The sequence below is a fragment of the Cydia strobilella genome, chromosome 7 (genome assembly GCF_947568885.1).
Source record: "Cydia strobilella chromosome 7, ilCydStro3.1, whole genome shotgun sequence".
NCBI classification, from domain to species: domain Eukaryota; kingdom Metazoa; phylum Arthropoda; class Insecta; order Lepidoptera; family Tortricidae; genus Cydia; species Cydia strobilella.
This window is the reverse complement of record NC_086047.1, coordinates 3,512,121-3,537,544: the sequence shown is the minus strand read 5'-3', so window position 1 is coordinate 3,537,544 and position 25,424 is coordinate 3,512,121. Positions and strand designations below refer to the sequence as shown.

Below are 25,424 nucleotides of genomic sequence, written 5' to 3'. Positions count from 1 at the left end.
GCGCGCACCCGAGCTGCATACATTCGCCAGTGTTAGTAGCTCGGTACACGTCAAAGTTGTCGGTCCACTGTATGCTTTTTACACTGTGGTTTGGTATTCAATTTTGTACGGGAGATTATCTCCCCTATGTTGACGTTCACCTACTGAAGCTGATCGCTGTTGCTTACACAACACACTACCTAAGATATGATCCATTGTTCATGCCATAATACATAACATCAGAAGTTATAGGAACACCTAAACTAGTTTACCTCGCCATTTTTTATATACACGAAAAATGTTGTTATCACTTGTGGCTTTTTTAAACTCACTTTTACTACTACTCACTTCTCGTTAGCGAAGGTGGCATGGAGCAAGTCCTGAGCGACGGAGTTGAGCGTCATCCCCGGCCGGGCCTTGCGGTCGCCCATGTATATCTGGACAAGTCTGAACATGTCTGTGTCCTTGTAACTTCAAACGTGTTGTTACTCACTTCTCGTTGGTGAAGGTGGCATGCAGCAAGTCCTGAGCGACGGAGTTGAGCGTCATCCCCGGCCGGGCCTTGCCGTCGCCCATGTATATCTGGACAAGTCTGAACATGTCTGTGTCCTTGTAACTTCAAACGTGTTGTTACTCACTTCTCGTTGGTGAAGGTGGCATGCAGCAAGTCCTGAGCGACGGAGTTGAGCGTCATCCCCGGCCGGGCCTTGCGGTCGCCCATGTATATCTGTACAAGTCGGAACAGGTCGGTGGCGGCCTTCTTGTGCGCCTTGTCCCAGTCCGCGCCCACCATGGGCGCGCTGATGCCTGATGACGTCCATGATAACATGTCGCGTACTGACGCCTGAAAATAAACAGACAATTGTTTAATAACACATGCGGCACTCTAAACCTTTTGGTCGGCAGTACACAAAAAAAAATACAGTGCAAAATGCATCTTCACGTATTGTCAAAGATGATCACCGTATTGCGGACATTGTGGTATATAAAATAGTTGAGGCGGTGGCAAAAAGACACTAAGCTGTTGATCCGTTTTTTATTTATGACAGCATTTTTTTAAGTGGCAAGTTTTTAAGTCTTTCAATATTCTGACCGTTGATAGTGTTGGGGGGCTAGAAAGTCCATTAACAGGGGCTCTACATAAGCATGACTATTTCGCACGCAACGTGAACCGATGCTCAGCACTATTAGTGCATGAAAATGGCGACCTGCGCTATCCGACATGTAGATAGATAGATAAATGATTTATTTGTACAGCTGCAATTACACACAATATTAATTTACAAACACATCAGAAGAAAAAAAACATACTAACTACTACTTTTTTTTTTACACTAACAAAGATATAAAATTATAACGAAAATACCCTAATAAAAATGAAACAGAAATGGTGTAAAATTATGTGCAAACTGTGTGCGTTGCAGCAGGACAAAAGGGTCACGGCTCAGTGATACGCTTCGCTCTTTGGAGCAAAGCACTGATTTTCTGCCGGGACCCAGGTCACAACAGATAATATATATACGATGTGCTTACGTAAGCGGAATGAAAATGTACTGTGTAAAGTGTGATTATATGTGCATGTCGTGTGATAATTACTTGATTAAATATTAAGACAGTAGGTAAATGACCCGTGTGTAGTGTACTGTGTGTAAGTCTCCAAGTTGTGTGACATGTGACGCGCGAGTGACTAAAAACAACGAATGTTAGTATGAGTGACGACAGTTAGATTACCTTTTTCCTAAAGATGCCCTTGTTGAAGTTGAGGTGGTCCTTGGCGAAGATCTCGATGTCCTGCTCGGGCGGGCGCGGCGCGTGCGCGCGCACCGGGCTGTACAGCGCCTCCGCGCCCAACCCAGGCTGCCACAACAGACCAAACACAATATGTAAGTAGTAGGTCGCAAGAACACAACGGAAGTCCCTGGGGTTTGCCTCAATGGTACCCCTATAGATAGAGTGGACCATTTTAAGTACTTAGGCCATGTGATCGCGACCGACCTCAAAGACGACAGGGACATAGAAAGGGAACGAAGGGCCCTGTCGGTCCGGGCGAATATGATCGCTCGCAGATTTGCAAGGTGCTCCAAAGAGGTGAAAGTTACATTGTTCAGGGCGTTTTGCACTTCCCTCTACACCTGCAATCTGTGGGCTCAGTATTCGCAACGGGCATCTTAGGGTCCAGTACAACAATGCGTTTCGGGTGTTGATGGGGCTGCCTCGTTTCTGTAGCGCATCGGGGATGTTCGCGGCGGCGCGCGTGGACTGTTTCTACACTACCATGCGTGCACGCGCGCGCGCGGCATCCCTGGTGCGCCGGCGCCGGGTGCGCGGCAGTCCCAACAGCATTCTGCGATTGATAGCGGACAGGGTTGACTGTCCCTACTTGTCACACTGCGAGGGATTGCATTCTCCCGTTAGTGTTATTTTGTTTTAAATTTAAGTCTAGCTGTACCTACCTACTAACCCCTTAGTCTTGTAAGTGTTACTAATAAAATGTGTCTTGGTTACATGAAATAAATTTATTGAATTGAATTGAATAGACGCGCCACCGAACGACCGGGGGTAAGAGAAACAATATTCATATAAAATTTGGGCAGCATAGGACTTTTTCTCTTTCACTCTTATAAATTTCGGTATTTCGCCATCGCCTCCTACCTATGATGCCACCCGGTCGGTGATAAGGACAAAGCATGGCACTATTTTCTCTTTCCTCTTATAGGAATCGCAATAAGACTATCTTTCTCTATCAAAGAGCATTATTTTCAACATCCGCATCCGCATAAAATCGATGCGGAGCTTAATGCGGATGCGGATGTGGAACAGGTAGGTATAGGAACGTCTTAGCGGCGGCGTAAGTGCTAGGTAAATTCGTCATTAGCCAATAGGAATCTCGTTTCGTTTTTGTGATTCGTCGATCGAGCACTTTAGCCTATGACGGACAGCGAAAAGAAGTGAATAATTTGGTTTATTTGGACTTTAGTATAGTAATGCGATTGTGGGGCTATACTTTTGTTCAAATACTAAGTTTTTTTTTTTTTTATAAAAATTACTAACGTGTAATATTTGATTTTATGTGCCTAATCTCGACATCCGCATCCGCGGATGTGAGCCTTTAAAAATCCGCATCTAGATACGCGTCCGCCATTTTTTTGTGACATGTATATTTATATTACTATTTTTTCCATATTTTCAATGATATGTCTGTTTTTTTTTGACGCTCAAATCCACTTGTGAAAACGATCTTTCAACAACCACAGATATTTTAATTCGGAAAATCCCGGAATTGTTTTAATCCGGGAAGTTCCGAAAATAATGTTAATGCAAGGAAGTCTCCAACACTTCATGACTTTGTTCTAATAAGTGAAAAGTTTAATCGTGAAAAGCGGCACAGCACGGCACGGCGTCTACAGTAAAGGTGTACTAACCCGATGGTAGTCCTTGTCGGGCTCGTGGAAGGTGTTGTAGTAGGCGACGCCGTGGTTCATGTACTCGGCGTGCTGGTGCGCGAGGTAGACCCCCGAGCCGTCGTCGTCGTCGGGCGTGCGCGCGCCGCCCGAGCTGGACTCGTTGTCGGGCTCGTGGCCGGACAGCGAGCGCGAGCCCGCCGACCCGGAGCGGGACCGCGACGAGGTGGACTCGTTGTCCGAGCCCGACCCGTCCGCGTAGCGGCCGCCCCCTGCACATTGCACAAGGATGTTGTGTTACTTTACGGTTCTTATCTATAGTTAGTGCCTGCTAAATAACAAAAGCCAAAATAATAGTTATTTACGATACAAGTGCGGAAAAGAGGAAATTCGAAACGAGTGGCGATAAATTAAAACACGACCGCAGGGAGTGTTTTAAATCGACACGAGTTGCAAATTACCTTTTCGCACGTGTATCGTACAACGTTTTACAGTACATATGGCCCTTTAAACTTTCCACATATGCACGAAAAGTGCTCATTCCCGCACTAGTGCGAAAAAGTAGCACCATATGTACTGTAAATGTAATTTCTCTTTCCTTCAGTATTCCCCTTAGCATGGGACCACGTCAGTGGGTATTTCGCGCGCGAGATAAACTACTCTTTCTCTCTAATAAATACAGTTAGGAAAAGGCGGGTAGTTTATCTCGCGGGCGAGATACTGACGCGGCGCTCCTGTGCTAAACCTACAGAGACTGACTCCCTTATTTATAAAACTTTACTAGACTCAATTAGTAAATTTATTTTTCATCCCTTTCTCACAAACACATAAGTCAAAATACCAGATGAAGACACACAATAGGGAATATTACGCGAAACTCTGCGTAGGGGGCGCCACTACCACAATCTAAGGGTCTATCGCGAAACAAGAAAATCGAAATTTCGTTATCTAACATCTCTGTCAACTGCATATTCGAGCGATAGAGGCAGATAGCGAAATTTCGGATTCGCGTTTCCCGGTAGGTCCTCTGTAAACAAACCGCCTTGATGCATCAATGTCATATTTTATTATCTCTGAAAACATGTCAAAACCTGTTCAAGGTACAGTATGTATAAGTTACTCTATGGTTTACTAAAAAGGCTAGTGCTGCACTCTGGTGGCAGAACATTGCAGTAATGTCCCCTATTAATATATAAGTAATTGAGGCTTGTAACAGTTGTAACGCGTTTATGAATAACACCATAAAGCCAAATTACAGGCTAGTATGCACCGGGCCCAAGATATAGGCCTTGGAGAGCACTGGTGAAAACCATAATCGTCACGTCCCTGACTCTTGACAATACGACAAATAATAAAAACCGGCCAAGTGCGAGTCAGACTCGCGCACGAAGGGTTCCGTACCATTAACTATAAAAACAGCAAAAAAAATCACGTTTGTTGTATGGGAGCCCCCCGTAAATATTTATTTTATTCTGCTTTTAGTATTTGTTATTATAGCGGCAACAGAAATACATTATCTGAGAAAATGTCAACTGTCTAGATTACGGTTCATGAGATACAGCCTGGTGACAGACGGACAGACAGACAAATAGACAGACAGACAGACAGCGATGTCTTAGTAATAGGGTCCCGTTTTACCCTTTGGGTACGGAACCCTAAAAAGAAGAAGACTCACTAGACAGCTTGGCCTGTTGGATGATGTAGTCCTGCAGCGGCAGCAAGTGCTGCATGCCGCGGAGGTCCCAGTTGCAGTACAGCGGGGAACCTTCCTCGTCTTCCTCGTCGGCGTCTAGAGGAGGTTCTTCCACTTCTTCTGGCCTCTTGTGACCTGAACACAACATTTTTTTTTGTTGATGCAAAAAAATTACACAGCATTACAGCGAACAAATACACTGTGAAAATAATAGACAGTATTTATACAAATACAAACTAGGTACATGATACAGTCTAGAAAGAACAAACAGAACAAATGTGAGAAAGAAAAACAAGACAGAAGATTCACGCTTATCCATCCAACTCCAAAATTATATATCCTTCTTAGGTATAATTTGTATTCGCTCTGTTCACATATGTGACTGCATTAGTGCGTAACCTTAGTATAGTACCTATTAGTTTAGTATCATGTCACTTCCTGTGAGTTCCTATAATTGGCTTCCTGTATCTACTATAATTTTTATGTTAATGTCACAGCTGTTGGATCTCCAAATAAATAAAATAAATAAATAAATAAACTCCACATTAATATATTGTTCTAAGGCCCACACAGAAAGAGCCGCCTCGTGAGGAATTAGCCTCGCGAAGCACCCGAGGTCAGTATACACAGCGCAATAGTCAACCTTATCAAAATGAATTAAGGTTCATTTTAGGTATATAACCTTTGTCAGCTATAGCCGACTGTGGCGGTCAAAAAGTTAAAACAAATGGCGCTCGGTGCTTTCCGTGGCCCTCGGATAATAGTTGTTATGCCGGGGCCACACTAACGGAGACCGGCGGGAAACACCGTTGATTATCGCGATAATCCCAGTGTGGCCATATGAAAAACGTTAGTGTGGCTCCAGCATCATAAAGTAGGACTTACGTCGCGATTTGGCACGATCTCTCGGCGCCGTCGACCTGTCTAACCTCTGGTTGTGTTTCTGCACGTTGGGCTCCGTTAGCGGCGGGTCCAAGTTGATGCATTTCATCTTGTAGTTCACTGAAAATATACTCTTTTATCAAATGCTAGGCTAGGGTTGGTCGGCTTCGTCTGTGGAGGTGAAAATGAAAAGTATAAACATAGTGTTTTTTCATAGGTCAGTGCCCTCACTGATTCAGTTACCCGATTTCAATTTTACTCAGCCACTGGATACAGTGCTGCTACGCAAAAATGATCTTAGGAGATCTACCCTAACTTTTTAATCAACAGGGACTAAATGGTAAATTTGACAAAATGTTTTTTCCACTTCTCATGCTCGTAAAGTTCGACTTTAAGTCGTGCATAGACGACACAAAGTTGCTTATTATGTTCTAGAGCATGAAGTAAAATCATCTATTACGACCCTTATTGACTTAGCAGCATTTGCCATACAAACTGCCAGCCCTGCCGGCGTGTCCCGCGCCCCCAACACAACCGAGTACAATTTTCTTTAGTCGTGAATAAATACAGTAGAATAACCTACAATATTGGATATTACTCACAATCGAAGTGAAAAGTAGAGTGTATAACTCAGGCATAAAATGTCCATTTTTATCCTCGACTATATTGGTCCTCGCTGCGCTCGGACTGCCTAAATTAGCTCCATGCATGAATTTATTTTTATTTTTGGATTCATAATTTATATCGTTGGAACACCGGAAATGATAAAAATACTTTTGTAAACCTTAACATTATTTTATTAAAAAATATTTAAAATGTTGAAAATTTTTGAGCGGTTGAAACGCTCATAATTTTTGGCGCGAATTCGACAGAGCGTGATGACGTCACACGTTGGGCGGCCCAACTGACATTTGCTACTAATGACACTAATCTGTCGAACGCGTGACGTCACGTGGCGTTTCGAGCGTTTCGCTCGCTAGCTTTTCGCGGGCAAATTTTTGTACTTTTTATTTATAATTTTAAGTAATTAAATGGTAATTTAAAAACGGAAATGCATTTGTAACATGATATAACGGTAACAAACATCCGAATAAAACATATTTCGTTCAAATATAAACTTCATGCATGAGGCTAATTGCCTCTGATAAAAGTAAACCTTTTTATGCCCTTGTTGTACAATCTACTACTATTGCTGACAATCGATTTAACTTTTATCCAGGATAAAAAGCTTCTTAGATACTTACCAAATTAGGGCGCTACAAAAAGCCATCATCAAATTCTTTCATAAATCTTTTGTGATTGTGACCTGTTAAACCTAAAAATTAACTTACCAGCTGCCATATTGTCTTGCTCATTGGCCGAGCAAAGCCGCATGAAGTTCTGGTGTGGTTCTTGCCTCTTGCTGCTACCGGACGATAGCGAACTTTTGCTTGACGTGTAACGTTCCGGTTCCGCTTGCTGCCTTCTGGAGAAACATTTAAAGTATGATTAATATTAACAAAATATTTAGATCAGTACGGTTTCACTCACTATTACTTTTAGTCGCTTTTGGCGACATGTTTCGGATTCTTTGGGAATCCTTCCTCAGGCACGAGTGTCCGCGGCGGTTGTACGTCGTGCACTGTCGCCAAAAGCGACTAAAAATAATAAAATAAACCGTACTGATCTAAATATTTTGTAATATGTCTCACGATAGTTTAAGTTCGATGATTAATATTATGTTGTAATAGCAAAATAAGCGAAGTAGTTTCTTAGTTGTGCCAAGACCATTTTGAGCACGTCGCCCACTTAGCAATTTCTGCAACTGAATACGCATAGTGTATTGAGTTGATAAAACGTTTCCGGGCATGAGAGTATTATAAATTAGACAAAATTTAGCCCTGTCACTGAAATAAATTCAAATTATGGTGGGAATATGCCATACAAAGGCTTAATACGTCGACAATTCTAATACACTTGAACACGCACCGCACGCACGCATCTCGCTCAACCACTACATATCGTTATCGGCTATTGAAGACTGTGGTCGGCTATTAGTGACTGTGGCGATAAAAGGTTTAATCATAGACATACGGCTTAAATATAAGTTACCTAGTAAACTCCCTCGGCGGATGCCAATTGGGCGCGTGATGTCGCAGATCTAAACTGGTCTGCCGGAAGGGTTTGTCCACACTATACGCAGCCTGCTTGTCGAAACGCTCCGTTCGCTCTAACTCAACCAGTCGATCTTTGTCCAGGTGTCTGCAAGAGAATCCAGCGTGAAGGACTTGTGATAAACAGATAACCGTCTTCTATCGCTTTTAAATAGTGACCTTGAAGTTTCAAAAATAGGAATTTGAGCAGCGACAGAGAACACGGTCCGGTTTCGCCACAGAGAAGATAAAAAAATATATATAAGTTTCGCAAAAATAGCGTATAAGGCAGAACTTAAGCTGGTGTAATCGTCCAAGAGTCCAAGTGCAGTGAAGAGCGCGCCACTGATGTTTATACACAACTATAGTCGTTCGTTTTGTAGCTGGCCCCGAACGGCTAATCCTTCGTCTATTTTAAGTATAAAACTTCCGACAGAAACATGTCGAGCTATTCGACTTAATAATACGTGAGTGACCCGGTTTAAAATAATTTAATATGTCCTTCGTCTATTGTTAAAAAAAAACGCACGTGTTACTTCCTGCAAAAAAGGGCCGTTGGCGTATAATTCTAATTGGCACCTGAACGCGGGCTAGTCCAACGTTCAAAAAACCAGTGTAAGTGCGCTCTCCTATAATGCACCTTTCTTACGCATCTCGATGGCACATTTTAGATCGGTTCCGTAGCGTTCAACTCGCCGGCACTCAGGAACCGTAGAGGGACCACACAAGAAATCGCAAATTATTTTTCTGTTTCTTCATTTTGAATCTTATTGCAATTTCCATACGAGATGTAGTTCAATAACCGGTTAAAGGGAGCGAACCATTTTGTAGCACGTGCGGTGTTATTCACAATAGACAATGAGTTCGCAGGAAGGGCAAGGTTGAAAACTAAAGACTATAAGACTATAAGTATGTGAGTTATGTGACTGTCGGAGTAAGGACGATCGTGAGACCTGTTGTAATGTATGGATCAGAATGCTGGGCGACGAAAGTGACGGATGAAAGAAGAGTGCACGCAGCGGAAATGAGATAGTTGAGATGGATGTGTGGAGTGACGAGAAAGGATCGGATTAAGAATGAGTATATTAGGGGAAGTTTGAAAGTAGCACCAGTAACGGAGAAGATAAGAAGTAGTAGGTTAGCGTGGTATGGGCATGTGATGAGGAGGGATGAATGCCATATAGGCAAAAGAATGTTAGGGATGAATGTTGATGGACGGAGAGCGTATGGTAGACCCAAAAAGCGATGGATGGATTGTGTGAAAGAGGATATGAGAAAGAAAGGAGTGAGTGCTGAGGTGACGAAAGATAGAGGAGAATGGAAGAGAAAAACATGTTGTGTCGACCCCACATAACGTGGGATAAGGGCAGGAAGAAGAAGACCTGTCGGAGTAGCGCTCTCGTGCGTGCCGCGACAGCAGGTGCGGGCGCTCCAGGCTGTGCATGACGCGGGAGCCCCCCGCCCCCGCCCCCGCCCCCGCGCCCGCCCCCGCCCCCGCCGCGTCCGTCGCCAGCGAGATCGACGACACGAGCGAGGGGCGCGCCGCCGACGTCTGTACACGACAAACACACATTTTAATTTATCAGCGTAATACTATTAAATAGCCATCTGTTTAGGTTCAGAAGTTTAACGTGAGGCCCACCATACAATTCCATACAATTTTTTTACATTTTTATTTTGAACCTTATTGTATAGTAAATTCTTCTTCTGCTACCATGCCCTAGCGGGCGTCGGTGGCCACCTTTGCAAAGTCTTTTCTACTCTTGGCCAGTCTTGTTAGCGTGTGTACGTGTGTGTGTTGTGTGTGTGTATAGTCAATTGCGATGAATTAAGTTTGCTTGAGAAAACAGTGGAACAAAAGAAATGCTACTTTTATTTGATTTTTAAAGCTCCTAAATAGATTGAAACGGACTGTAAAATGTAATGGTACGTTAGCCCTTACCAGGTCAAAACTTTCATTGACAAGTGTTGATCCCAATGTTCTCTATCGGTCTATGCTTTTTCACAAGCTTTTATTTAACTTGCTTGTTAGTGTGGATCAAACCCTGGAAGTTAAGTTTGACCCATAGCTTTGAGCTGATTTGATGATGGAGACAGGAGGTGTCCATGAGAACTCTGTGATAAAACAACGCAAACTAATTGTGTTTGGGCTTGTTAGAATTGTCTCGATGAGTATTATTTGCCTGTGGAAAGAAAAGTACAGTCAACAATAAAATCTTGCACCAAAAACATAATAGATACGTACCTGTAGAAAGGGCTGGGGCTGCGGTTTCTGCAGCGGGCTGCTCGGGCTCTGCGGCGAGGCCGACTCGCACGACGACCCCGCCGATTGCTGCTTCAACTGATAATCATTATCAGACGGTAAAGGTGTCAGCTATAGTTTGGCCCGGGACTGTCTCATTTCAAACATAGACGGAGAGAATCATACTGTCTTTGTCTTACGCTAGTACTAGCACCCAAAAGAAAGGGATGAGTTTGTTTGCTCTTACTTAATGACAGATTGTGTTTGCCAGACTATAGAAAATTTACAAAACGGGTGAGGTGGTTAAAATGACCTACATACGAATCCCTCAACAACAAATGATTTATTTATTAAAACTTTATTGGCCAATAAAAAATCAAGTACAAAGGACGGACTTAATACGGTAAGGCAGTACCTAACCAAAGGAATAAAGGATTGTTAAGATAATTTTGAACAGTTCATCCATTTTGCTACTTTTGCTGCTGATTGTACAAAAAAATACTTGAAACTAAATTCAAATAGACCTTTTGTTAAATATTCGATCTAATAGTTTGGACACGACGTCAAATTTAATTATATTTTACCTAGGACATAAAAGTAGATTTATACCAAGGATATAAGTTCTTTTTAGCAATAATAACACTCCACTGTCGTCACCATCTTTCTCTAAAGATAAATTACCTACTATGCCAATAAGTCATAGGTATTAAATGTGTCGTTCTCAAGTAAAAAAGGTACCACATTGTCGCTTACCTTACCATAAGGGTGAAATTTGCTTGCATCTCTATACGAATTAACCTGTCAGTGCGTCTTTGTGGTAAGCGACAATGTGGTACCTTTTACTTGAGAACGACACAAATTTTGATATAAGGTCTAAGCAGCCCCAAAACTAGAAATTCAGATTTATATTATTATTTACTAGCTTTTGCCCGCGACTTCGTCTGCGTGGACTTAGTAACAGCAGCTAAAGTATAGCGCCTGGAAAAATTCTTATAGCAATCATTTAATTTGAGCATATTATGATGCACACAAATTAGCAGGCACTTCATTAATTATCTCAATTCCACCCCGCTTTTTACTTTCTTAAGGGATGATATTCGGGATAAAAACTATCCTATGTCCTTCTCAGGGACCCAACCTATCTCTATGCCAAATTTCATCTAAATCGATTCAGCGGTTTAAGCGTGAAGAGGGAACACACAGACAGACAGACCGACAGACTTTCGCATTTATAATATTAGTATGGATATACAATTATTTACAATATTTACATCAATTACTTACTTTATCTCGTTAAAAATACAATGAATAAAATAATGTCGGGTGGTATATGAGTGAATGAAATGAAAGTGTTTACCTTGCGTTTCGTCAATGGTGTGCTCTCGACGGACTTGAAGTACTTCTCGTGCATGGAGTCATCCGATGCGTCCTTCCGCGGCGAGATGAAGCTGCCGCTCCTGTTCAACCCTGCAACTACCGTCCAATACAGATGAAGTCAGTTTATTATTGAATAATACGGGACTAAATAGCGAAAATAGTACATTATGATACGAGTGTGCTAAGTTGGTCATTACATACGAGGCGATATCGTGCGCGCGAGCTGTAGGCGAGCGCGCAATAAGAAAGCCGATGTGTGTAATGACCAATGCACACGCGTTAAATACGACGTTTTTCAACACACTTGCGAGAAAAAAAAGAAACTCATATTGATCAAATTTTAATAGTTAAAACACATGTTGTTGCATCTGTCATACTGGTTGGAGAGCCGGCAGTAAAGTTTCGAACCAACGTGATACCGCGATGAGATGCACAATGGTTTCCCATAAAACTGATGCTAAGTCCGAATTTGATAGTCTGCCACGGCGGAACTAGCCGAAAGTACAAAAAAAATAGCCACTTCCGGTGCGAAAAAGGGGGGGTCATTTAACCCATCTGATACTGCAATAAAAGCTATGGCATCAGTTAGAAATTTACTGGTAGATACAGAAAAGCGAAATCTGCCAGTATGATTCCTGCCGGAAGTGCTTGGCATACGCTCTCAAAGGTGACCATCAGGACCCCTAAATTAACCCATCTGATACCAGCATGAAACCAATTCCAGTCGGTAGATATGAACCTTCTCTTCAGGAATATATAAGTCTGCCAGGGCGCTTTCAGCCGAAACACCTTGACATACGAGATTATGTGGTGCAACATCCGTGGTACCCGTATAACCCGTATTTTGGAATTGTACATATTACGGACATTTCAAATACTGCAGGCTTATTAATTTATTACTCTATGCTTATATTTGTATATTATTACGTTATTAATAACACATATTTATAATAAATTAAGTTAAAATAAATTAAATAATGTGATTAATATGATTAATAGTCAATGAATTAGCTATATGAATCGTTTGTCTTTGTCTGTCATTTTGACTTATGTATTTGTAAGAAAAGGATAAAACATAATTTAACTAATTCAGGCTCGTAAAGTTTTACGAATAAGGGGGTATTATTCATAGCTAAATCAGGCTTGTAATGCGACATAAAATGATTTTTGGTGGTTTCTTTTACGCTTGAGGCGTTTTTTCACCTATTTGGTGTATCTAATCACTATCTTATGTAGGGGAGAGAGGGGCAAGACGAGTAAGACGGGGTAGCGGCTTTATATGGTGACACGATTGACCAACCATCAGAATCCCGTTAACGCATGACGATGCGTCGCCATCATAGCAATCAGTTCGCACAGTGACCGGCTAGACAAATGGTGTCGTTAATTATTTATTTGCAAAAAAACTGTTTTTGCCATATTCCTTGTTATTTTTAGGGTTCCGTACCCAAAGGGTAAAAACGGGACCCTATAACTAAGACTCCGCTTTCTGTCTGTCTGTCTGTCTGTCCGTCTGTCAGCAGGCTGTATCTCATCAACCGTGATAGCTAGACAGATGAAATTTTCACAGATGATGTATTTCTGTTGCCGTTATAACAAACTATAACTAATTGTTTATAACACCTGTATTCATTACCTGTAATGCACAATTGATGAATAAATGATTCTAAAAACATTATAAAATAAATATTTAAGTGGGGTTCCCATACAACAAACGTGACTTTTTTGCCATTTTTTGCGTAATGGTATTATGGTACGGAACCTTACGTGCGCGAGTCCGACTCGCGCTTGGCCGGTTTTTGTGTTTTATTTGGTTTGCGTTTGTTTCCTTATTATCACCAGCACATATATACTGTTAATTTATTCCTATGGCCCAGCAATCACGCCAACAGCTAAGGACTTGTTTGGTTTCAAGTACGGTTTATTTTACAAAAAACTTTCGAATTTCATTAGGCACATGGGGCAAGATGGGGTACATCTTGACGGCCGTAGTTTTAAAGTGATAAACTGATGAAGAATTGCGGATTTGAATTTATTTATTCTTCAACATCAACATCGACATCAAACATGGGGCACTTTTACATGTCAATTTTTACAAACAATAAAATTAACCCAACAAACAATAAAATTAACAAGGGAAGATGGGGTACATGTTAGCTGTAAACACATTTTCTGTCTCTCAGACGACTTAAGAAATAAAAGTAAAACAGTTCGTGAGAAGTTATCAGACGATGGACCCAAAAGCCAAAAATTTAAGTTTTGTTTAGGCCCTAAATATAATATTTATATGAATCATTCTTATCTTGTCCCGTAGGGGTTCCCCATCTAACCATACTTGGGGGCAAGATGGAGAGGAGGCACTTTTTGCCATTTTAATTTATTTTTAATTTTATTATCTAACTAGAGAGTTCCTAGTAAGTGTTGATTATGAAAGACTGATTACCAAATATAAAAATAAAAATAACAAAAACTTAAAAAAAATAGCATTTTCAGTTTTATTGGACTTGAAACATTAAGTATCCCGTCATGCCCACCTCTCCCCTACATTTCTTGACGTTGACGCAAAACTGACGTAGTTTAACATTCAGGGTGTTGTTTTATAACACTACAAATTGAGATAACTAAGGTCTGTTTTTTTATTCCGTAGACTAAAATGACGTTTCATATGTAAGACATGACATTTCTTAGTACCACATGAAATGTCATTTTAGTCTACGGATTACGGAATAAAAAACAGAATATAATCTATTGGAGTCTTAGTAATAGGGTCCCGTTTTTACCCTTTGGGTACGGAACCCTAAAAATGATTTAAAATGTTCATATTTGGATTATGGGTAAAAATCGTCCTTGACGTTGAAAATCCTGTCTTTTTACACCCGTTTACAATAAGTATGTAATAATAATAATTTTGTTCATTTTGGTAAATAAAGGATATTGTAATTTGAAATTATTGTATTATTTATATATAAGGTGCTAACAAATTAGCTACAGAAATTTTACGAGATGGTTGGTACTTTACACTAGAACAATTAACTTTTAATAGAAATTAAGAAAGTTTCTCATAATTTTTGTTTTATTTACCGAACAAAATAAATAAACTATAATTCTATCTAAAAAATAATCATCATGTATTTAACTGCTTGTTTGTCTTAAATGTCATTGTCAACGTGTCATTTGATTTATCAGCGTGAAGTGGCCAGTTAAGTTTTATATTTAAAAGAGGTTTTAGAATCTGTTCAATGAGGTCTCATTTAATTATCTCATTAACAGAGTTTTTTTTACAAAGCAAATTTGTTTTCCAATTTTCTCAAAATAATATCATAAAACCTATAATGTTTCATACTTACATATACTTCAGGAGCCGAGTACTATCAACTGTAAAGATATCGGTAGCTAATTTGTTAGCACCTTTATAAGGCAAACAAAGAAGTACAAAGCCGTGAGCAGGTATTAAATTAATGCCCAAATTATATTGTGTATATTAATAAATTTGAAATATATGTTATTAATGGCATAAAAATATACAAATATAAGCATTAGGTAATAAATCATAAGCCTGCAATAATTAAAATGTCTGTAATCTGTACAATTCCAAAATACGGGTTCCACGGATGTTGCTCACATAATCTCGTATGTCAAGGTGTTTCGGCTGAAAGCGCCCTGGCAGACTTATATATTCCTGAAGAGAAGGTTCATATCTACCGACTGGAATTGGTTTCATGCTGGTATCAGATGGGTTAATTTAGGGGTCCCGATGGTCACCTTTGAGAGCGTATGCCAAGCACTTCCGGCAGGAATCATACTGGCAGATTTCGCTTTCCTGTATCTACCAGTAAATTTCTAACTGATGCCATAGCTTTTATTGCAGTATCAGATGGGTTAAATGACCCCCCCTTTTTCGCACCGGAAGTGGCTATTTTTTTTGTACTTTCGGCTAGTTCCGCCGTGGCAGACTATCAAATTCGGACTTAGCATCAGTTTTATGGGAAACCATTGTGCATCTCATCGCGGTATCACGTTGGTTCGAAACTTTACTGCCGGCTCTTCTACCATACTGCCGGCCGCCCCTCGCCGCGGCTGCGGGCGGCGCGGCGGGCGGGCGCGCCGGTGCCCGCCAGTCTGACCAATTAAAGAAGGCTCCCTTTCCATGCATATTATTAGCAATCAGTTACCTTCTTAACTGAGTCGGATAATATAATGAAAAAGCACGAGTGGAATAATACACTGAAAGAGCACGCGTGTTTAATATCTAGGATTATGAGCCAAAAATCGGTGGAATAAAAACGTCGTTTTTAGCAAGTGTGTTGAAAATTAAGTTTAAAATTTACCTCCGAATTTCCGTCCAGTCTTACTGGACTCCAGTAAGTAAGTCTCGGAATAGTCCGAATGTAAGTCAAAGTAATTTTATGAAATATACAACACCGGCGTTTTCATTTACTCGAATCAGCTTTTCATAGCGGTGGTGTAGCGTCGAAGATATGCGTTAATTTGGCATATTTGTAAAATCATTTTTAGGAATGCTCAATTATGTTCAAGTACCCAACCGACGTCGAGTTTCACGGACGCCCAGTGGCGTAACTATAGTGGCAATGCAAGCAAAATGCTACTGGCCCCGGGACCGAAAGTGAGGGTCTACTATTATGTTAGATCGGTATATGGTTATAGAAGAGGATCTTTAACGGCCTCCTAGCCTAGTCGGTAGCGACCCTGCCTATGAAGCAGGAAGTCCCGGGTTCAAATCCTGGTAAGGGCATTTATTTGTGTGTTAATAACAGATATTTTTGTTCCTGAGCTATATATAGTAAGAGTAATAGTAATAGCCTTTATTTCATGCCTCTTTTTTTTACAATTACATAAATTTCAATTATTATTGGTTTATTATTTGCATATCGCTTGAGCGGAAAAGGCCTCCCCCAGTTTTTCCCATTCCTTCCTATCCTGTGCTTTTCTCCACCATTCGAAGTTCACTAGCTCGTCTCTCCATCTTTTATTTGGTCTTTTTTGTTTTCTCGCTATTCCTTCGCTATTGGTGACCATTCTGTGACGTTTAGTCCACCGGTTATCCGTTGTTCGACATATATGGCCAGCCCAGGCCCATTTGCTCTTTTTTATTGCGTATATTGTATCTTTTACTCCAGTTTTCTCTCTTATGACTTTGTTTCTGATTCTGTCCTTAATTTTATATATATCTATCTATTATATGTATATATCGTCGTCCAGTAGCTTACTGTGATGCGAGGCTAAGTACGAGTCGGCTTGTCTAGTGTAAACAGCTCGAGTCATATAATCGGTGAACAGTGTTGCGTTGCGTGTATATACCTGCGTGCGGCGACGGCGACCACTTGTCGGGCTCGAGCGGCGGCGCGGGCGCGGGCGCGGGCGCGACGCCGCTGCGTTTGCGCAGCTGCGGCGTGCACAGCGGCGCGCACGCAGCTGCCGCTAGCTCCTGCTAATACACATAGACAACCCGTTAAACGTACAAACATTTTTTTTTTAGTGTAATACGACATTTAGACGATACATCTCTAACAAAGTTATCTAATATTTCATTGATTCCATATACGTAATTGTTTTTTGTAATTTTTGGTTAATTTTATTGCTTGTAAAAATTGACATGTAAAAGTGCCCTTGTGGCCTATTTGCTGAATAAATGTTTGATGTAACACCGAACATGTTCAATATAAACAGTCAACCTAAGGCCGCTTGATCGTGTTACGGGACTACGTCCAGTTTTGTACAAAACTGGCTACCGACAGCTACATCCAAGAAAAGACATCGTAGCCGAAAACGGACAATTGTCCGGTGAACACACCGGACTTCTATAGGTACAAGCGGCCTAAAGCATTAGTTCTTAGTCCGCGGACCCATGGGCGTAGCCAGCATTTTTTAAGGGGTGGGGCAGAAGTAGTTGAGGCTGTTTCAACCGTACCCTGTTACCATACAGGGTACGGTTGAAACAGCTCGAATATTTTCGATCTACAGGAGAGTGAGGGTTAGGGGAAAGAAGAGCGGATAAATAGTACTATGCCTTATGGGAAACGGTCGAAGAGATAGTTCAGATCCGGAAACCGCCATCAACTTTTAGTATGTTGTTGGGCATGGTATTGGGTCTCCAAAACTTGAAAATGACCAATTTAGATTTTTTTATACTTTAATGCAGTTGTTCTGGCAAATACCTATATTTTGGTACAATTTTTTTTTTCATTTTTGGTCTGATTTTGATTTTTTGATATCTGTGTATTGCTTGAGACATCATCTTTAATATTGTAGTACATCCCTTTACGTCCGACTTTTGGTTTGGTTGTAAAACCCAAATAATCGAATTTTTTTTTTACGTCATTTTCATTTCTTTTGTAAATTGCTCTTAAACTACTACAGTGTAGAAATTTAATAAAGAATATTTAATTGGCTTTCATTTAATACCCCACATGGTGTATGTGCAATGCAGTTTGGGAGCAATATGGAATATTCGCAAAGAGGCGGGAGTCATTCCGCTGAAGTAGATGGCCGGCGCCGCTGTCTCCCGGCAGTTTTGGAAACCCAATAATAAATAACATACTAAAAGTTGAAAGCGGTTTCCGGATCTGAACTATATTCCCATAAGGCAAATCATATTACGATTGAAAGATTTTTTTTTTGGAGTCGATACTTTTACGGAGTATTTCAATTATTAGTTTTAGTGTACGTAGGTTGTTTTGTTTCGAACCCTGGTTTATTTTTATTGGTAAACCAGGGGTTGAGTGCAGTAGTAACAGAAAAAAAAATCCTTACTATCTTGTAGTTGTGAGAATAGCACAAGACTAGGGTAGATTTAATAATTAATAGGTACTAAGAAGGAAGAAAAAAAGCCTGTAAATAATCTAACTTCAGGCCTGTCCAGACAGAGACAATTTTTCCCTAATCTGATTAAATTGTCCGGTCAAATCAGGCCGTGCGGATGCAAACGCCAATTTGGCTTGCCGATTATGACCGATATTACCGATAAAATGGGGTGCGGACGCAGGAAAACCAATTTGTGACGCTAGTATTTGGGGGTCATTTTTTAATCGATTAAATATTTTTTATTTTTTAAATATTTGAGCGTTCTAAATTGAACAAATGCCCCTAAACGAGAATACTAGCGTCATAAATTGGTATTCTTGTGTATGCACCACAATTTTTTCAGTAATATCGGTCATAATCGGTGGTCGAAATCAGCGAGCCATATTGGCGTTTGCGTCCGCACCACCTGATTTCATCAGACAATTTAATCAGATTGGCGAAAAATTGCTCCCGTCTGGACTGACCTTAACTTTGTCCGGAATTCGCAAATAACTCTTATAGACAAAAAACTATAAAAGACACGATCTCTGTGCATGCGCGCTCGATTCGCGGAGTAATTTTTAAATTACCTAAATTAATATTTAATTTTCTGGTCAGAGACCAGAAGCGGTCAGAGATCAGGGTGAGGCAACTGCCCCACCTTGCCCCACCGTGGCTACGCCCATGCGCGGACCACTGGCTAAGAAGCAATGCTTGCAATAGTTGCAGTCAATAAATAGAACAACACTGTGTCAGCTTCATCATAGGCTTATAAACAGTTGGTGGTCTTTGGCAAAAAAAATGACGATTAACACTAAAAATTTTAATCAATGACCGAAATAATGAAAACAAACTAATTATTGGTAAGGATACCTATGAGATATTTCTAGATAAATATTAGTGGGTCTAAAGAGCTAACAATATGGTATGGAAGGGCTACGCAGTTTTTTTTTTTTTCTTTATGATAATAATTTAAAAGTCAAATATTTATTCAGAAAACAGGCCACAAAGGCGCTTTATTAAATTAAACGAAGGTGGCCAAACTGGCCAACATTCTATTCGTTAAGTAGATCGTAATTTAGGGGTAGTTTAGTCCGCCCAATTTCTTTAGACACATTTTCGACAAAGTGTTTCAACAGTCACGTGTTTTACGGTTTAACCATTCAATTGCATTGTTTTCATTGAATATGCCTTTAGTCCATTAGCCATAAAACGAGTTACTATACAGTGTTTTAGGACGATAGTGTATCTAAACTTACGTCACGCGTTACGCGGGTCAGTGAAACAACTAGGTCATATGCTAATCGTATGTAAATTCAAACCCGTTTCAATCCGCAATGGGAATGTACAGTCACGAGCATACATTTATGAGGTGAAATGAAAGAAATTATTTTTAGTGACAACTAAAACAATCATTTGCAAATATAAAGGGTAAAATAAATTTTCCCTCACGCACTTCCGACGATTTTTCGTGACGAAACAAAAAGAGAAGATTTTGATTAAGTATTTACCCGGTTATCACACTGGTGCGAATCCGCACGTCGCTCCGGCGTGACAGCGCTATGCACGTGTAAAACGACGACCCGCTCGCACACCGGAGCGACGTGCGAATTCGTATCCAATGTGAAGACAGCCGTAAATAACGAAAATGGGTAGCGTTTGGCTCTCTTTCGGTACGGTACCATAAAAAGTACCAAGCTTGATTTGCCAGTATGCATTTTCACTTACAGTACTCGCTTACGAAAGTTGCATGTCCGTTCCAGAGAAGAATCGCCTGTACGACAGACAAAAAATGTCTCTTACGGCTCGGGACTATGACAAACGCTAAGAGCGAATTCGCTTAGGCATGTAATTGGCAACGCAAACGCCATGAGATATATATTTAAAAAAAAGCAGATGAAGTTACGATCGAGCTCGGCAGCTCGGAGGGTTTTATTTGGCCTTTGGGTATACTTAACCCAGCGCAAATCAGTTGTAACTCGGAAATAGAACAAGATGTATTAGATTCGTATTAAGTACAGTATTTTTTTTAATTAGCTTCTGTATTGTATTCATTGCCGCAACCCACAAATGTCCAGAGTTACCTGCTTGCGGCGCTGACTGCTGACGCTGCTGTCGGAGGAGCGGCCGGAGTCGGTGTGCCGGCACAGTTGACTCGCTCCGTCCTCGCTCAGCCTTCCTCGCCTCTCGACGCTATTCCTGAACAAATAAGGTTTGCAATGTTACATAAAAAACACAATCTTCTTTTTCTTCTTCTCCTTTTCCTGTTACCCCCTGCTGGGGTGTAGCGTGTGGGGGCTCGAATCTTATTTTTCGATAAACTAAAAACACAATGATCAAACTAAATTAAAGTATGTACTTAAAGCAAGAGGGGAACTGTACAAAATGGCTGCTGAAGAAACGAAATTAATGCTTGCAGTTGCAGAGACCACAATCGACGGACCCTTGACGTAATTCAGAAGAGAACAAACATTTTTCCTACAATAGAAGCCAAAGAATAAGTTACAGTATTTTATAGATGGCCACGCACCACCCACGTCGAATGGAATAATATCACCCTGCAGCTTGTGTGGCAGATTTACTTCAAACTGTCAGAATGTGAGTTCGAGAATGCTTAACCGACGTTAAGTTAACCGACACCGACACTACAACGTACCCGGGTTAAGCGATATTTTTACTCGTAACATAAATGACAAACTGAGACTCTCACTCTCTGAAACTGACACTGACGCAGAGTAATAGCAACCCCAGACGACACTTCCTATCTAACCGCGTAGTGAAGGTGTGGAACAGTTTGCCCGAGTCAGTGATCAGTGCAGTGCACCCTCGATAAACTCTTCGGTTTGCCGCTGTCACTGTCACATTTCGCATGAAAGAACGGGATAGATCATGCGCGCCAAGTGTCAATTTTGATCGAATTTTGTCGATTTTTATTTATTTTAAAAACGTTACCTTACAATATCGAAATTCGAAAGCTATGAAATTTAAGCTTAATTTTAATTAAAGCTATTTAAGTTAAGATTGTTTTTTTTTGTTTATAGTATCACATAATAAATAACCGAGTAAAGTTGGATTAAATGTCCGAGTTAGAGGTTACTTTGGGAATTAATTGTATCGAGCGAAGTGTCATAATTCGTGTATCGGAAGCTATGATATTAAAGATAATATAGTCATATATAATATAGTATTTTTTCCATGTCTACGAATATCAACGCCTCTTAGAAAAACATGATCATATAAGGAGATTTTTCGCCTTCTGGCTCAGGGAACCGCCTTAAAAACAAACTCGATGAACACTTTCGAAGACTACAAAACACAAGTGGACATTGATGTGCACATATCAGCTTTAAGCTGCCTGTGCATTCACACATAATAATATTAACAAAAAAATCCTTTTTAATACAGTTGCTCAAAAAGTGATACTTTTTGTGGCTGCGTAGCGTGCGAGAAGCTCAATTTCTAGAACTAGTGCTTTTTACTTTTTAGTTCCAAACTATACTTTCGAAACGCAGTTAAAATTGAATTTAGCGCGGAGCAGGTACCAGGGCCTCATGAGTTACTCGGAGGTGTCGTTGACCAACCCGCGCCGGGCCCGCGGCGGCCGCGGCCGGGGCGCGCACGAGTATGAAGGTATCGCGGGCTGCGGCAGCTCGCGTATCGCGGGCTGTATAGGTACTTTTGGTTTTGGTTTGGTTTGGTGGTATGATTCTACTAATGATATATTAATTTATTATTTTTTCGCAATTGTATTAAAAAACGTCGTTTACAACACGTGTGAAATGTCTTTTCACACTAGTTGTAAAATGTACTATTATCTTACGTTAGTATGATAAACTTGGTTTTCTCAGATTATGTCCTCACCTATGATGGTAATGTGATCGTCTGGTCCGCACAGGGCTGGTCTGCGGCAAGGAGACAGTCTTGGCATTGCTAGGTGATAGTTTGCTGACGCTCGCCACAGTGCTGTTACCATTGCTGCTCACTGGATCTATTGATGATGGAGCCTGAAATATAATGAGTTATTAGAAAGGAATAATTTATATTAGAAAAATCTGTCAAAACTAGGTTATTTATTAATACATACATACATACATACATATAATCACGCCTATTTCCCGGAGGGGTAGGCAGAGACCACGGATTTCCACTTGCTGCGATCCTGACATACCTCTTTCGCTTCCTTCACTTTCATAACATTCCTCATACACGCTCGCCGGTTTAGGGTGCTCTTGCCCTGGCCTTTCTTCAGGATTTCCCCGATCTGATCAGAGAAAGTCCGCCGAGGTCTGCCCCTTCCAACTCCCGTTTCTACCTCTCCCTTATACACTCTCTTTGTTAGCCTTCTTTCACTCATTCTTTCCACGTGTCCAAACCATCTCAACATACCTTTCTCAATTTTTGTCACTACATCTTCGTTCAGTCCACACTTTTCCCTTATCACACTGTTCCTAATTCTATCTTGTAATCTCACACCACACACACTTCTCAACGCTCTCATTTCCACTGCATTCACTTGGCTCTGATGCCTCTTCTGCCATACCCAACTTTCGCTACCATACATAAGTGTAGGCACCAGCACCCCTCTATGCACAGCCAACCGTGCCTTTTGCGACACCTTCTGGCTGCTCATAAAAGCATTAAGTGCCCCATTCACGCGATTTCCAGCACTCACTCTCCTTTCAATATCTTTATCATGCTTACCGTCCCTAGTGAATAAGGTTCCCAGATACACAAACTCTTTCACTTGTTCTACTCTTTCTTGACCAATCAAAATTTCACAGTTTGTCATATATTCTTCCTTTTCAAATACCATTACTTTCGTCTTACTTACATTAATTTTCATTCCTTTCCTTTCAAAAGATCCAAGCATTCTAGTTACCATCTCCTGCAACTCTTCACCCGATGACGCTAGCAATACCAGGTCATCAGCGTAAAGAAGACATTTGACGGGTAACCCACTCATTCTCAGCCCACATTCATCATTTCTCAAATCATGCAAACTACTGTCCATGAACAGATTAAACAGCCACGGTGACGCTACACATCCCTGCCTAACACCCTTTTCGATGCTAAACCACTCAGTGTACGACCCGTTTACTCTCACACAAGCACTGGAATCCTCATAGAGCGATTTCAGTGCCTGAATGAGACGGCCGCTCAATCCATACACCGACAGTACCGACCAAAGTTCATTCCTCACCACTCTGTCATAAGCCTTTTCCAAATCCACGAAAGCGCAATAGACCTTCTGACCTTTAGCCAAATGCTTTTCGGCTATGCATCGCAAGGAAAAGACTTGATCCGTACATCCCATACCCTTTCGGAATCCCGCTTGTGGTGTATTTATTAATGGGTACAGTTAAGGGCATAAATATATATACATTCCCAAAGTTTCAAAAATATGTGTACGCTGTTACATCTTAGACAATAAAGTCGTGTTCACAACTTCACATGTTTTTGAGCCATTTATCTGGATCGATATTTTTGCCTTCGACTGTACAATAGCTGCAAAATAGGGTATCCTCCTACTACTCAAATCAGTTTCTTTTTTAGAACTGTCAAAACGATATGCTAATATGGAATTTATATGAAACAATCATTACACAATGACGTCACGGTCAACTCACCTACTTTTTATACTTCAATCCGATTGATTAAATAAAAAATGTGTTTAAAAATAACTGCTTTCAAATATCATACATTTATTATAACGTGTTTTATATTATTATAATGTAATTTTTATTATACGTTTCCTTTGTTATATTATAATTTCATCTAAAGAATATTTATTATTATTATTCATAATAATAATATATTCGCAGGGCAGCTTGTGGCGAGCTGTTGGGGAGTAACGACCCCACGGACCCGAGTGCTCCAGAGAGTCGGTCAGAGTCTCCGTCTCTGGCGTGTCTTCGTCGGTCGGAGTGGACCCCAAGGGGACCTGCAGGACTCTCAGCTCTGGCTTGCCTTCATTGGCCGTCCAGAGGGGAGTCGTAAGAGCTATATGCTCCAGGGGTGGAAGTGAAAGATGCATAAGACGCGAGTTGGCACAGTGGCTGCTAACAGCCACTGGGTAGAAAGCGGCGCACACCTCTCGACACCCCTGAGCCGCTCACACCGGTGTTGCTCCTGGTCGTCTTCACGACGGCAGTTTCAGGGGCCCATCTAGTCAGCGGCAAGTCACCACCTGCCTCGATAACGTGTTTTAACATTGTTATGGCAGGTGTCCGGAGTTCTTTACAATAGCCCAGTCTCATTGTCCACCCAAACTTCAATCCATAGACCGGTATACTGTTCACTTTTTCTGCAATAGTCCCAATGCCTGCTGCGACCGGTTCATGGGTGTCTATTGTTGCGCCTGTGAACGGGTTCCAGCAGGCGTTCTACATGACATTAAAGCTCTCCAAGGGGCCTCTACGTGTTGGATCTATATCCCCACGCAAGCCTATCAAAAGACCGGGATTTATAGGCCCGTGAAATCGAAGGAGATATAAATATTATTATTATAATAAATAAATATTATAATAATAATTATTATTATTAAACTCTCATTTATATAATGCCTATTGTAATAAAAAAATTAAATAGTATATGGACATGTTTTAAAATGACATTTGTTATAATTATTTTTGTATAAAGTAATACTTCATACAACTTTATCAAGTATAAATACATATATTGTATAACATGATTTGTCATATTTCATTTAATGATAACGTAAAAGCTTACATACTTTTTAGGGTTCCGTACCCAAAGGGTAAAAACGGGATAAATACTGAAGTGGGGCTCCCATACAACAAACGTGTTTTTTTTTGCCGTTTTTTGCGTAATGGTACGGAACCCTTCGTGCGCGAGGACGACTCGCACTTGGCCGGTTTTTATTTATAACAAGTACGCTTGCCTAATTCTTTTGCTAG

The 25,424-nt window shown here is 40.8% G+C and overlaps 1 protein-coding gene and 1 long non-coding RNA gene across 2 annotated transcripts in view; one reads left to right on the top strand and one right to left on the bottom strand.

The window, feature by feature from the left end:
• The window catches only part of LOC134742967 (uncharacterized), a 401,065-nt gene that overhangs the window by 357,182 nt on the left and 18,459 nt on the right, over positions 1 to 25,424 (top strand). The gene's annotated exons all lie outside the window — the stretch shown is intronic.
• The window catches only part of LOC134742966 (rho GTPase-activating protein 39), a 50,021-nt gene that overhangs the window by 21,451 nt on the left and 3,146 nt on the right, over positions 1 to 25,424 (bottom strand). Inside the window, exons 4-16 of the mRNA XM_063676200.1 lie at positions 22,369 to 22,511; positions 20,592 to 20,706; positions 17,026 to 17,155; positions 11,687 to 11,802; positions 10,333 to 10,428; positions 9,470 to 9,639; positions 8,047 to 8,196; positions 7,287 to 7,420; positions 5,959 to 6,075; positions 5,056 to 5,208; positions 3,402 to 3,652; positions 1,711 to 1,836; positions 618 to 823 (exon numbers count right to left, since the gene is read on the bottom strand). Coding sequence (XP_063532270.1) covers positions 618 to 823; positions 1,711 to 1,836; positions 3,402 to 3,652; positions 5,056 to 5,208; positions 5,959 to 6,075; positions 7,287 to 7,420; positions 8,047 to 8,196; positions 9,470 to 9,639; positions 10,333 to 10,428; positions 11,687 to 11,802; positions 17,026 to 17,155; positions 20,592 to 20,706; positions 22,369 to 22,511 — 1,907 coding nt within the window. The remainder of the gene's footprint in view (positions 1 to 617; positions 824 to 1,710; positions 1,837 to 3,401; positions 3,653 to 5,055; positions 5,209 to 5,958; positions 6,076 to 7,286; positions 7,421 to 8,046; positions 8,197 to 9,469; positions 9,640 to 10,332; positions 10,429 to 11,686; positions 11,803 to 17,025; positions 17,156 to 20,591; positions 20,707 to 22,368; positions 22,512 to 25,424) is intronic.